The sequence below is a fragment of the Erpetoichthys calabaricus genome, chromosome 7 (genome assembly GCF_900747795.2).
Source record: "Erpetoichthys calabaricus chromosome 7, fErpCal1.3, whole genome shotgun sequence".
NCBI lineage: Eukaryota > Metazoa > Chordata > Cladistia > Polypteriformes > Polypteridae > Erpetoichthys > Erpetoichthys calabaricus.
The window spans coordinates 37,191,623-37,205,770 of NC_041400.2; the positions used below are offsets into that span (position 1 = coordinate 37,191,623).

General features: G+C 37.9%; 1 protein-coding gene across 1 annotated transcript in view; it reads right to left on the minus strand.

Moving 5' to 3' along the window:
* camk4 (calcium/calmodulin-dependent protein kinase IV) overlaps positions 1–14,148 on the minus strand; it is a 338,550-nt gene that overhangs the window by 24,710 nt on the left and 299,692 nt on the right. The window contains exon 6 of the mRNA XM_051929598.1: positions 1,011–1,101. Within this exon, the coding sequence (XP_051785558.1) occupies positions 1,011–1,101 (91 nt within the window). The remainder of the gene's footprint in view (positions 1–1,010; positions 1,102–14,148) is intronic.

Here is a 14,148-nt window from a genome sequence, read left to right on the forward strand (position 1 = left end):
GCAAGGAAGGGAGCAATGTGAAGGTAATCTTCCAGCGTTTTTTGAGGAGCGGCTATCCTCTAGGGGTGCGAACAGCCCCCGTGCTCACAATATATTTGAGGAGTTTTATTTAATATGTAATACGCGCTCTGGTTGGGTAGCTTCTCAGCCATCTGCCAATAGCGTCCCTTGTATGAAATCAACTGGGCAAACCAACTGAGGAAGCATGTACCAGAAATTAAAAGACCCATTGTCCGCAGAAATCCGCGAACCAGCAAAAAATCCACGATATATATTTAAATATGCTTACATATAAAATCCGCGATAGAGTGAAGCCGCAAAAGTCGAAGCGCGATATAGCGAGGGATTACTGTAAACCAACAAGATGGCCTCCATGCCATCTCAAAAAGGGAACTGAATTACCTGAAGAAATGACAGAGGTGCTGCAGGAGTTGGAGTATTTTGGGAGTAATAAAATTGCCACTGGCCCAGGACATGCCTTTATTGATTTGAAATATAAGCTACTTTCTTTCACATGCAAAGATGGTCTCCTTTGACAGGTAAGGATTTTCTTGGGGATGTATAATTAGGATAAGATTAGAATAACTGCAGCAATTCAATGAAAGATAAATAAATTAAATATTTTGCTGGTGATAGAACCTGCCACCTTCATCTTTCATGCTGATACTAAAGTGACTGGCAAGGATTTCAGACTGATTCAAAAGGATTTTTGTTTCCTCATGAGTCCCAAGATGAAAGTGGAAAACTGTGACATTTTTATCCAAATGCTGCTTCCAGTCATTTTTGGAATCTTTGTTGAGGCATTTTTGAAGGTTTCTAAGGCAATGATAAGGAAGCATCTCTCAAGGCATTAAACCTGTCAAAATTATGATATTATTTATTAATCATACCATTTATGAAAAAAGGTTAGCAGCACTGACTGCCTTTAAACTCCTTAAATACACCACGCCCCCACCAGCCCACATACATACAGTACATTCCACATTCCCTCCTGTAATGCCAATGCATACCTATTTTCAGTGGTGCATCGGGCGCAGGGGTGGCATAGAGAAGGTTCTCAGGCTTCAGGTCCCGATGGACAACACCATTCTCATGCAGGTACTGTTCAAAGACAAGAGGAAGGCAACTTAGTACTACAACAACAACATTTATTTATATTGCATATTTTCATACAAACGATGTAGCTCAAAGTGCCTACAAGACGTCAAATAGAAAGTTACATAAAAAAAAAACTATTAAGGTTAGGCAATAATATTAAAGAACTAGGGGGCTCCGCCCCCTGCTCGCTTCACTCGCCAACCCCTGGTCTTGGGTAACCCGAAATAGATTTGAAAGAGATTATTTATCTCCGTCAGTTGTGGTCTTTCATTTTGAACCCGTGTCTGCTTTGCTTCCGCAGTTTCAGACGCGCGTTGTAGGCGCCTGCGTTCATTGATCTTATCCAGGTGGGCTCGTGTTTGTATCGTTGAGCTGTATTGTGTTTGAATTTGGTGTAAAGCGTTCAGCGGTTTGTACAATCCCAAGCAGCACATTATTCCTAATTTCACTCTGCAGTAGTGCCACTCACAATATGGCGGTGACGCCTGCGCCTTTCGTACTATCTTTGTGGACCTGTGGGGCCTCCGTAGCCTCTCACGTTTGACTCTGGGGTGCAGCGCAGAATCCTCTTTTTTGTGTGGTTGTGTCGTTAGTGGTAGCTATGGGCGCGTTGTTGCTTCATTTCTCATTCACGTTAGTTGAGCTCTTTCGTTCTTGGGCCGTGACTCCTTCATTCGCGGTGGATACGACTTTGCTTGTGGTTTATGAGACGCGCGCCTGCGCAGTACGTCTCATGGTCCCATCGCCGTGTCCCTGCGTCCATATCCGGTTTATTCTCGGTTAGTAATATGGATAAGTAACACAAAAAGGTAAGTTCAGATGGCCGAGAGGCCAGAAAAAACAAAAAAACTCAACTTAGGCTGGAGAAAAAGTGCCCCTACACAGCTGGTTAATCTCAAACTTATATCAGCACATAATCTCTGTGAAACAGGGGTCATAATAAAAGTCTGCCTTGGAAAAAAAAAAGCAAAAAAAAAAAAAGCAAACAAAAAAAGAAAACAATATGACTAGCAAAATGCATAAAAGAGACTACATTTATAAAACAAACTCTTTGTGCTTGGTTCTGAGGCCTTGTGGTGCTGCTTTACATTGCCATAATTTTACTATAAAACAATTGCTTGGTTAGCTAGAGTGGACATGGAAACCATATACAAAACGCAGAGACGTCACTGAGATGTAGAGAGTGGACAAGGTGCCAGTATAGATCAATAGTGAACCAATATGGATTGAGTGAGGCGAGAAAGAGGAATAACATAGATAAGACTGACAAGATACCCCATACTGTATGTATAGGCTGGACAAATGTATAAGGTGGAGGGGACAGTGGACGGCATGCAAATGTCTAGGCTGGACAAGTACTCACATACTTAGGCTACACCGAGTGCTTAGATGGATAATATGCATAAATGATGGTGTTTGTGCCACACTTCAGAATATTGTAAGGTTTTACCTTGACACGGGAAAGCTATGGGAACTGTAAGGGAGGGAGATACAAAAAGTGAAGCTAATAATCAAAGTGCTTTTATTGTGAAACAATACGTCTCTCTGCTAAAACTGAAGAAAAAAATACTGAAATAAAAATTCAGTGACTAAAAAATGCACAGTAAAAGCACAGCCATCACAGCTTCTTACCAATGTGTCAGTAAGAATCAACTACAGGTTTTTAAGAAGAAAGAAAAAAAAAGAAAATACAAACACCAAAAAGACAGACAGAGGTGACTATCAAGTTATCACAGACCTGCCTCATCACAGTTGCACAGAATACCAATTGTTAAGACGGAGGGGGTATCTGAATGGTTAGGATGGACATTGTAGGTAATATTGATGAGGTGAACAGGGAACCTGAATAGATAGTTTATACAAATGGATAGACTAGGGACAGTTCCCATACAGAAAAGCTGGGCAGAGAATATCAATGTATCGCTGGGACATACATAGGTATACATATCCAGTAGTTAAGGTTGACAGGCAGCCTGTTTGGAGAGTGTACACAATTGATAGTCCTGGAAACGCAACCATATGGATACACTGTGGAAGATATAAATGTGCTGATATAAATAAGGTGGAAAGTGTATACACAGATACTCCTACCAAGATACATACCGTATATGGCTGTGCTGTGGAAGGTGTCTACATAAATCTGGGTAGGGTACACAAATGCATAAGCTGGACAAGGTGCCCATACACATCACATGGACAAATGAGAAAAAATAAATGGGTTGGAAAGGGTACTCATATAGTTAAGATGGGCAGGATATCCATATGAACAGACTGGACAGGGTACCCAAAGGATAAGGTAGATAGGGTTCTTGAATTGATAAGCCACACAAATGTACAGGCTGGACAGGGTCCACATACAGCTAAGATCTATTAGGATAGGCTGGGTAGGATAATGATAATGAAAAGATGGATAGGAAGCCAATGATTATGGAACCCATATGCACAGGTTAGACAGTGTGCTTAGATGTACAAGGCAGACAGGATACCCATATACTGTAGACATGTTGGGCAGGTCACCCCTACGTGTGTCTGTGACAGAGTGCAAGGATGCATAAGGTATCCATTGCACCATTTTTTCATTTCCAACACTGTCTGCAATAAATATTCTCACATTGGCTATCAAAAGACCAAAAAAGTGAAATGGCTGATAATTCATGATCTTCCTCATTGTGCATTTCCTATGCAATACAATTTAAATAGTTTCAAAGTTTTTATGACATTTTAAGTTTTCCCCATAAGTCACAAAGAAAGCTGATCAGTCAACACAAATGCATCTTCCATTCATCAGCCAGGACAGGATGTTCTGAAATTGCCTGCTCTTCAAATCCTTAAGCGCATCAGTGACTGTGGATATCATAATGGAAAAGCAGTTATAAACTAAGAAGGACTGGCACTTATACTGACATTTTTATGTTATCAACAGGGAGCACTTCAACTTCATTCACATCAGCACTACTGTCAAAGAGTTGGAAGTTGGCAGAGTGTTTCTATTTTTACAGTTCCAAGGACCTCCAGTGAGGAGTTGTCTATTCACTTCATACCTGCACATGCCTTCCTATAGATGTCCCTGCTTTACTTCCACGTCCCTTAAGATGTTTATTAAGTTACTGGAACATTAGAACAATCTAGATGAGATCCACTTAATTTTTCCAAAATAACATCAAGTCTAGTTATGAAAGTACTTAGTCTTTCTGTCAACCACAATACTTGGTCATTTATTCTTTGTCTGTGGTTCACTGTATAAAGAAAACTTCCTAATGTTTGTGCAAAATGTATCCTTAACAAGTTTCCAACTGTGTCCCTGTGTCCTTGATAAACTCATTTTAAAACCCACTGTACTAATTTCCTTCATAATTTAAAACATGTGGCACAGTGGTAGTGCTGCTGCTTTGCAGTAAGGAGACTGTGGAAGATTGTGGGTTCGCTTCCCGGTTCCTCCCTGTGTGGATAGCGCTTTGAGCATTGAGAAAAGCTCTATATAAATGTAATGAATTATTATTATTATTATTATTAAACTGAAAATGCTCAGCTCTTTTAATCTTTCCTCATAATTCATCCCCCATAGCCCTGGAATCAGCCTAGTCAGTCTTTTGTGGACTTGTCCAGCACTGCTATGTCCTTTATGTAGCCTGGAGACCAAAACTGTACACAGTATTCCAGATGAGGCCTCACCAGTGTGTTATAAAGCTTGAGCTTAACCTCCATTGACTTGTACTCTTTACATCATGATTAACCTGACATTCTGTTAGCCTTCTTAATGACTTCTGAGCACTGTCTGGCAGTTGATGGTGTCAAGTCCAATAAATCATTTTCATAAGGCGTACTTTTGATTTTCAGACCTCCCATTGTGTAAAACTTAACATTTTTACTTCTTATGTGAATTACTTTACATTTACTTACATTAAATTTTATCTGCCAGAACTCTGCCCAAGTCTGTATGCTATCAAAGGCCCTCTGTAATGATTCAACTGATTCTAGATTATCTGCCAATCCACTTAGCTTTGTATCATCTACAAACTAGTGAATATAAACTGACATGTAAGTGTGTGTATGAGACTGTGGCCTTTCAAGTTCTACTGCCCCATCCATTGTTGTTTTCACTCAGTGCTGTAGAGGAAGGCTGAATGAAGATGTATGGATAACAGTGAGTGGCCAAAAGACCAGTCTGTACCTGCAACACAATGAAATGCCATGTATAGATTGCACCCAAAACAGAGACTTATGGAATGGATAAATGCAAGTCAATAAAGGATACTTATTACTTATTAACAAGCAACTGGGACTGTGAAAAACTTATAACTGTTTTTTCATGTGGAGTTTGCACATTTTCCCATGTCAATATGAGTTTCACCTTTGGGTTCCCCATTTGTCCACCCACATCCCCAAAAATGTACTTCTGAGGCTGATCTACTGAAGTACTGGCACTTTGTCCAAACTGTTTCCTGCCTTGTACCCTGTGCTACCAGGGTGAGCTCTAGCTCTGCTACCACGATGAACTGGATTAAGTGGATTGGAGAATGTCATGTAGTGTAATTTGCCTGGGTATATTCTGTTTTTCACTAGTAGATAATCTGGCCATTCACACAGTACCCAGTAGCCTTTCAGTGCTGAATCCACTTTGCCAGTAGAGGGGGCCAAACACTCAACACTGATAATGCTTGTTTACTAAACTGAAGAAATATTTAATCAATTAAGGTAATTCATTTTGTGAAAATTGGTACTGTTGCCTCATTAGCTTAATGGATCATTTTTTGTATTTATTTGACTACTCAGTAACAATCTTAGTAATAAATTTGTATTTAATGTTGAATTAATCAGCTGTAACAATAACAAAGTATTGCAGCCAAATAGCAGAATAATAAAAAAAAATAGAAAAAAATAAATGGTCTCCATAAATACTCTAAAATGTAAAGCCTCACTGATTGATTAATATATGGTAGCTTTGTCAGTAATTATGGTTTTTAGCATAGCAGTGAGAAAATCATAATGATGAAATAAGTCCAACATTACAGTATATACCACCGTTTGATGCAAGTAATGCATTGGCACAGTTTATAAATCCTTCAATGCCAATTTTCAAATATTAGATATCCATGTTTCCTCGTCCATTTCTGTTTTTGCACATGCTTCCACCTTCCAAAAGGTGGCACTTACTGAGACATCACCACAGGCAAATTACAGTGCAATTCACTTCTTCTCAGTTTCCTGAATTTTGTCTTTTTTGGATTCTTGGTCACACAATTGCAACCATACATTATCCATCTAATTCCAATTTGCCGAAGGTACTGTAACTGATTTATGTATTAGATATTTTACTTTAATCTGACCACTACTCTGTTTGTCCCTCCACCTCCTCATTTAGCTCAACTGGTTTCTTACCTATCACTTGATGTTGATTTTTTACATCCTCCACGCCATCTGATTCATAGTATCAAATCCATTATTTTAAACACATTACTAACAACTCTTGTTTTTCAGTACTGATATAATCCCTTCATTCTCACAGTTGTACAATCTAGAAGAAACAGTGAGTATGTGCAAAGGGGTTAAAACATGGCATGGTGTAATGTGATTTACATAGAGGATGTCACATTTTACCATCATGGTAGTTTTCAATCTTACATTCAATATTAATCATTAGTATTGTCCTGTTTATAAGGTATTTCCTATTTCATATGCACTTGTAGGACAATTCTGCAAGTACACAAATAAGATGAGGCCTCTTTGTTTCCATCAGATCTCATAGAATTTCCAGATCCTAAAGTAACAATAATAAAAACAAATTGATAGATACAAATAAAAGGAACTGTATCAGATAGAGAGACCGATAGATAGACAGGCAGACAGAAAACCAAGAAATGATGGCACTGTTTTCTCAGCTCATTACAAGAATAAAACCCTCACTTGCAACTCCCCGGAGTGTCCACACACTAGACATGTGATCTTATCAAGTAGCACCCGAGCTGGTAATGGGAGGCAAACAATTACACGTCTCCAGGGCCTCTAGGACTTTGAATCATGTATGGCTATGTTGCCAAGTAACGGAACTCAGATTTATCTTACAGATGCATTAAACTGTAATGCAGAAAAAGCTGGACTGAAACAAGTCCCTTCCTGATAATTTAATAGCAAAGCTTAATATGGGCCAGAAATGAGACACTTGTGTGGTGCCCAATTCCCATTAAGCAGGAAATGTTGCTGTACTAATAACGTAATACAAGCCTGCAAGTGATACTCTACCCACTGAAAACATTACATGTGGCATGTAGTAAAGAAGTCAGTAGAGAAATATACTGAAGAGCTAATACATAAACATGTCAAAGACCTCCTGTATAGAATGACAAGCCCAGAAGGCTCCCTGACAATGAATAACCTATACCAGGGGTTCCTAAACTTATTTAAACTGAGGCCCCAGTAAAACATTGTACCATCTAGTCAGGGGTCTAAACTAATATAAATCTAAAGTAGAGCATGGTCTTGGATTCTCTGTCACTGCTAACAGTAGTCACACAGCATAATTTTGGATAATTGCAGATTTATTAATCAAATTTAATGCTTAACTACAGCAAAGTATCAACACATATGTGCTCAAAGGTTGTGTGAAATCTTTTTGCTAGGGTTCTCAACTGTTTTTCTGGGCATACCCCTCCAGAAATTGAATGTCTTGAAATTCCACAATTTGTTTGGTTTTAAATTAAGTGCTGAATTAATATTAGGCACAAGTGATTACTTAGTTTTTTTGCAGTTATGATTCTTTTAATTTTTCTTAAGCAAGACAAATCCTTTTTAGTGAATTATTATTATTATTATTATTTTTTTAATTTAAGAACAGTACTGTATAGTTTGTTATGGAATAAAAATCCTAACATTTCTATACTTTTATTTACAGAAATTATACATATACAGTACATATGAATTCAGATTAAAAGAAGCATTCACAAGTTACATACTACTTCAGGTCAAAAAAAGGACCAAAATAAATTTAAAGGCAATTTTTAAAGCCGAGTCTACTTCTTGGCTACTCAGTTTTACTTTTGGGTTCTCGTTGTTCATGTATTTATTGTTTAAGGAAGGATGAAGTTTTTTAAAAATTGACAATTGTGTCTGAAACAAAAGCTTTCAACTGTTAGTTAAAATTAGTAAACACTACAATTTTATTATTAATTGTAAACATTTGTCCTTGTCCCTAACTGTATAGATTTTGGTACACCAAAAACATTTACCAAAAGTAAAAAGTGTAATGTTTGTAGATTAGACCAGAGAGAGCTTTGATGTGTAGTTTCTGGGCTGCCTTGCCTTAGGCACAGATCAGCTTAAACAGATGGGAAGCAAGAGGGTGGGGTTACGTTAGACCCCATGTACGCAGAGGGAGACTCTGAATAAGTGTGAGTGGTGGACACAGAAGAAACGAGATAGGCAAAAAGTGAGTGAAGTCTCACAGCAGAATCCCTGTGAAAAGAAACAGAGTTATACTGATTTAAAAACTATGAGACAATTTAAAGACGATCTTTAAAATTTGGCTTCTTTTTCTGGCAGGATGCTGCAGACCCCCAGGTGCAGCATGGCCAGTTTGAAAACCCTTGACCTTTACTTCCACTTGCAGAGTCCGATTTACTTCACAATGCACCTTTCAGTTACTAGTGTCGTAATGGTACGGGGCTACAAATGTACAAAATGTGAGGTAATTAAGGAAACGAGCTGGGATGGAAACCTCTGTGACAATGGTGACACTTCTCCCAGTTGGGCCGTGGAACTCATTGGACCACACCACTTGATGAAGGTGAGCACTCTCCCTAGAACCAAGTGACCCTCCTTGTTTTCAATATTTCTTTCATTTGTCATTATTTTTAAAATAACAAACATACTGAATTTATCCTAATAATAATCTGCAGTATATTCTGGACCACAATGAAAGGGTACTGGGTGGCAGACTGATTTTCATTGGTTTAAAGTGGCACACATTGCAGTTGATTACTCATACAGTTTGTCTAATCAACATGAATAAAGGAGAGGTAGAAGTGAGAAGGACCTTGTGACTGTAGACAGTCGTAACAGGTTTTAAAAAAAAAGCAAGAACATTAAGAAGAACTGTCAGAAGATGGGGCAAGGTGGCAACCAGAAAACCTAGAATGCAGTGTCTCCTCACTTCTGATTTATTATACACACAAGCTGAATGGATCTTATTCATTCATTAATTTTCTGAACCCACTTACTCTAAAACCCAGGTTCTGACATGCCAATTCCAGTAACACTGGATTCAGAGAAGGAACCAGCCAGCTCGTTCATCACATGATACACTCACCCATACAACCACAAGAACTCACTCATCTCCGGATAACATAACATAACATTCTCCAGCCTGCTTAGGTCAATTTAGAATTTAAAAACAGAAGGTGTCAAGAGCCTATCTTGGCAGCACTAGGTACAAGATTTGAAACATCCCTGGACTGGGCACACTCACACAATCACCCATATGGGCAATGGAGATGTGGGAGGAAAAACAGAATACAAATGTACCGGGAGAACATGCAAACTCCACACAGATAAAAATCAGGCACATGATTTGATCCCAGAGCACTGGATCCATGAGGTAGTAAAGCTATCCACTGTGTCCCTGTACTGCCCATTTACAGTTGTCAGTTAGCCTAAAGTACATGTCTTTGGTATATAAGAGGAAGGGTAGGTTATGCAAATTCAATGAATACAGGGACTCTGGAGATGTGAGGTCGCAGTTATAACTGATGGCCCCTATACATGTAAAAATTTGACTTTATTAATTATTTTAATAATTTAGCTATCAGTATTTTGGCCTACTTATACTAGTTAACTTGGAGTAAAGCCAATACACTGAACACAAGGCAGTAACAAAGCTCGAGTTAATATAATAGTATTTTTAGTTTGCGTATTCACATTTCATCCAGATTACACAGGCATTTTCAACACCTTAAAATGGATACTTCTGAAAACACTCTCCAAAGCTGCATGGTTTAGAAAACACAGCATCAGCGTTGTAGTATAAATGGGGAAAAAAATGCAAACTCTAATTATGCTCTGATTTGTTTGTGCTTATTATGTAGCCCTTCCCAGGTTGAATCCTGCTCACTACAATGTTTCATCTCCTGACTGGTCACCCTTCATGGAAGTAAAGCATATTCCAACACAGCAGACATAGAAGAGTTGCTTTCCATGGCATTGATTGTGTTGCTTACCAGTATGCATCTAAACTGCATTTTGTACAGTTTAAATGCTTCACCCATACACAAAAGGCAACAAATTTACTGATTGCTACAGTTTTGTGATAAACGCCGTGGCCGGCGGTGTTAACAACTCCTTAAGGATTGTTGGCTTTGCATAAAACGTCTATGCTGTTTGTGTGCTTGGTGCACACAAACAGCTACAGCATTTGCGTTTCCATCATCTTAATGCTGACAGAGATAATTTTGTAAACAATGTGAAAATGCTGTTGTGGACACAGACTGCTTTTGTTTTAAAATGTCATTTTTAAATAAAAACTAGTGGGCAACCTGCTCACTTTGCCCTGTCTGCGCTATGTGCCAGCAACTTCGCATCTCTGCCACTCGCGTATGTGGATTTCACTTTCACCTAACAATAAAACTTTTAATTCTCGCAGATAGGCCTCTTCATTAGGAAGAAACATTACTTTTCCCTGATGGCAACACAAATTAGACGATCTACAAGTTTCAGACTTAAAGTTTAAATCCGAACAATATATTCGATCTCTTTTCGCTGTTCCGTTATTTCACAGAGTAATAATTTCCATTTGTTTGCGCTAATGAGGTCTGTACCATCATTTTTTTGAGATTTATAAATTTTCGGACTTCCATTATCTCTAACCTGCTCTGCATGTATATTGCGCCAATGCTTTTGAATTCTTTACGATGTTCTACTTTGTCATCTACTCTTTGTCTTTTATTTCCAGCCCCGGCTGTGGTAAAATCTCTTGGCACAAAGTCTCGTCTCGCAGGATGTGAAATTGTCTCTCTGAGAAAGTCACGTCTCGTCTCTCTTCCCAAGATTTTTTTATTATAATAGAGAGACATAGTAGTGTGGACGTAGCCATAGGGTCAAAGTAAAAAGAATGATGTCTATGAAAAAACATAACAAAGGAGGTTGTGCATGTTTAATTCCATCATTAGTTGTTTTCTATGTAAACTTTTGTTAATTTTTATTGCATCCACGTGGGACCTTGCAACTAATTAGCTACCAGCAAATACCAAGTAAATAAGTAGACAACATTCCGCCATTGTTACTTTAGGTAAATGTAAATGGCTGAGGAGTTGGAGTGAATCCAGTTTTCCACCTCACAGCATGACATAGGCATTGAAAATTGCACACATTATTCTCTAGTCAGGCTATTAAAAATATATCCAGATCCTGACCCACCTACTTCACTGGGTCCTGTGTTTTGGGACAGGATTTGAACTCATAACCTCAAAGTTTGAAGTTCTAGGTCCAAAACATTAATTAGTATAACATACTGCCTACCAATAATATTAACCTTTAACCTACAAATACTGTATACAGAAAAGCACTTCCTTACATAGAACTTCTGATCCACCTGATTAACCACTAAAACTGATGCTCATTGTCTTATGGAATTTCAGATAATGCAGCTAGTCTGATCATTAAAAGAAAGAACAAATGATAACTGAAAAGCTTAAAACCCACACTGGCACAACATCTGGTAAGACAACAAAACCGAAAGTATTTCACCAAGTGCATCTCACCCACATCACATCTGAATGGATGCAAAGTAACCTTCAAGAGACGTGTGTAAAAACTCAACAAACAATTCAAGACTCCATCACTGAACACAGCAATGCCTCATCAACTTCACAGTCATATGCAAACAGAATATATATGTGTGTGAATAATGAAAAGCTCCTCCTGCATAATTCACAGATACAGTGCGGTGTGAAGGATGCCTTTCCAGTGGAATACTACTTAATGCCATAATCACTTTGGTTTCATTCTACATCTACAGCAGGAAAAGAATTCATTTACAATTCACTCATTAATTTACCTTAAGATATTATAAGACATTGCTGCACAGCAAAGTGGAAAAATAGAAATTAAATAACTTTAATATAGGCAGAATTACTAATAATACAATGAATTAACACACAACAGAGTCAATAAATAAGATGAATTTTGCATTAAGGATTCATTCTTACATGTCTGGACACATGCTCTTGTAGAATTGTGCCACATACATACAGTATTCCCAGGCAGCACACAGCAGCTGCGAGTTGTAGTTCACAGTAGATTAAAAACATTTTTTTTTAGCATAATTAACTCACATACACCACAGTGTGGAAACAGAGTGAGCAACTCCTTTTTTGTTTGGTGTCAACAACATATCTTTTTGTACTTCACTCAAAGCTTACAAAAATCTACTTTGTGCTAATTGGAAATAGTCCCAAATACAGTAACAGATTTCAAAACTAAAAACAAACAAATACTGATGCTTAATCCCAGGGTTTTATCAAAAAATCTCCTATTGTCAGTCTCCAACTTTCACACTGAGATCTCCTTTTTGATTCTTTTAGTCCCATAGTTTTACTGGCATCGCCTTCTAGGTTGTGTAATGCCAAGGTCATACAGATACTGAATATTCTCATTTTGACTCCTTAATGCTATAAATATTGTATATCATTGAAACACTTATTTGCAGCTTTTAAGTGTTAGGACCACACTGGCAAATCCTGCTCTTGGCTGCTCCGTGCTACGGTTGTACAGAAAATTGTGTACAATAGGAAACTACAAGAACAAACAAGAAGTGTGTCAGGGAATCAAAGGGATAAGAAGAGAAGCTACAGTAAGAGTACAGATAATGAACTAGAAGTAATAAATGAGTTGCCAGAGTGATCAAACAGACACCTACAAAAAGGAGATGGCAATATGACCAAGTCATTAGAAAGTAAAGGACAGGATGGGCCAATCTGACCATGGCCAACAGATGGCTAATAATAAGAGATGGTAGTGAAACTATTTAGCTAAATGGGTAAAGTAGGATATCCCAATGTGAATATGAATTTTGAGACCCAAGAACTGGAGGTTAGTATTATTGGTCAATCGAGATCATACACAGCACTGCATAGCAGAAGAAATTACGTTACCTGCCCTAATATGTGCAACAGATTAAATATTTGCGAAACAACACTTGGAAGTAGTTTGTGTGATGTCTTAAAATTTCACATCATTCACATCAAAACATCAATGAAATATGATGCCACAGCTTAGTGTGGGGCGCGGGCATTTTAGTTTGGGGTGCAGTAGTTTTGTTATCTCACAGATTGCTGCTGCTCAGCGCATGTAGCAGTATTCAGTAATGCTATTACGATGATTCAAGAGTGATTTGCTATAAGCTCATTTAAAATTGTTACAAACCACAATGCCATATTGGCATGAAACTCCAAATTTAAATCTGCCTAATCCTAAAATGGATTTGAATAAATGTCTACCAACAGGAAACTAGTTTTTATATTTTTAAACTAGAAGTAACTACTTACTTTAACTCACTCAAATACAAGGCCCTTAGTTGGTCTCTCTGCAATCTTCTGAACAAAAAAAGCGACTCAGCATGTGCATTGAAAAAAAAAAACATACTTTATGTTTGATTGCGGCTTGGCTTACAGCGCATATTTTTCCTTTTCTTATCATGCATGCAAACAACATGTTGCAAAAAGCACATAAAACTGAGAGGTGCTTGGTATTGCAAGTTTGCAATGTATGATGTGGCAAGCAGGAGGAAAAAAAATGCTAGGCACTGCTTTGATATATAGTGTAATCCATTTATTTCAGATTTATTATATTGTGTACATGGTGCAATTACACATCTATTGTTGTAGCTTACATCTTTGCGGATAGAGGAAAAAGGACAATGTGGATTGTGCTAATAATAAAGAAACAGGAAAGTTTATTCTTCTTTAAGATTACAATACAGATTAAAACAAAGGAATACTGTCTTTAAGCAATGTTACAGTAATAAAACAAATAAGCTGTTAACTGTTTACATCCCTGACCAAC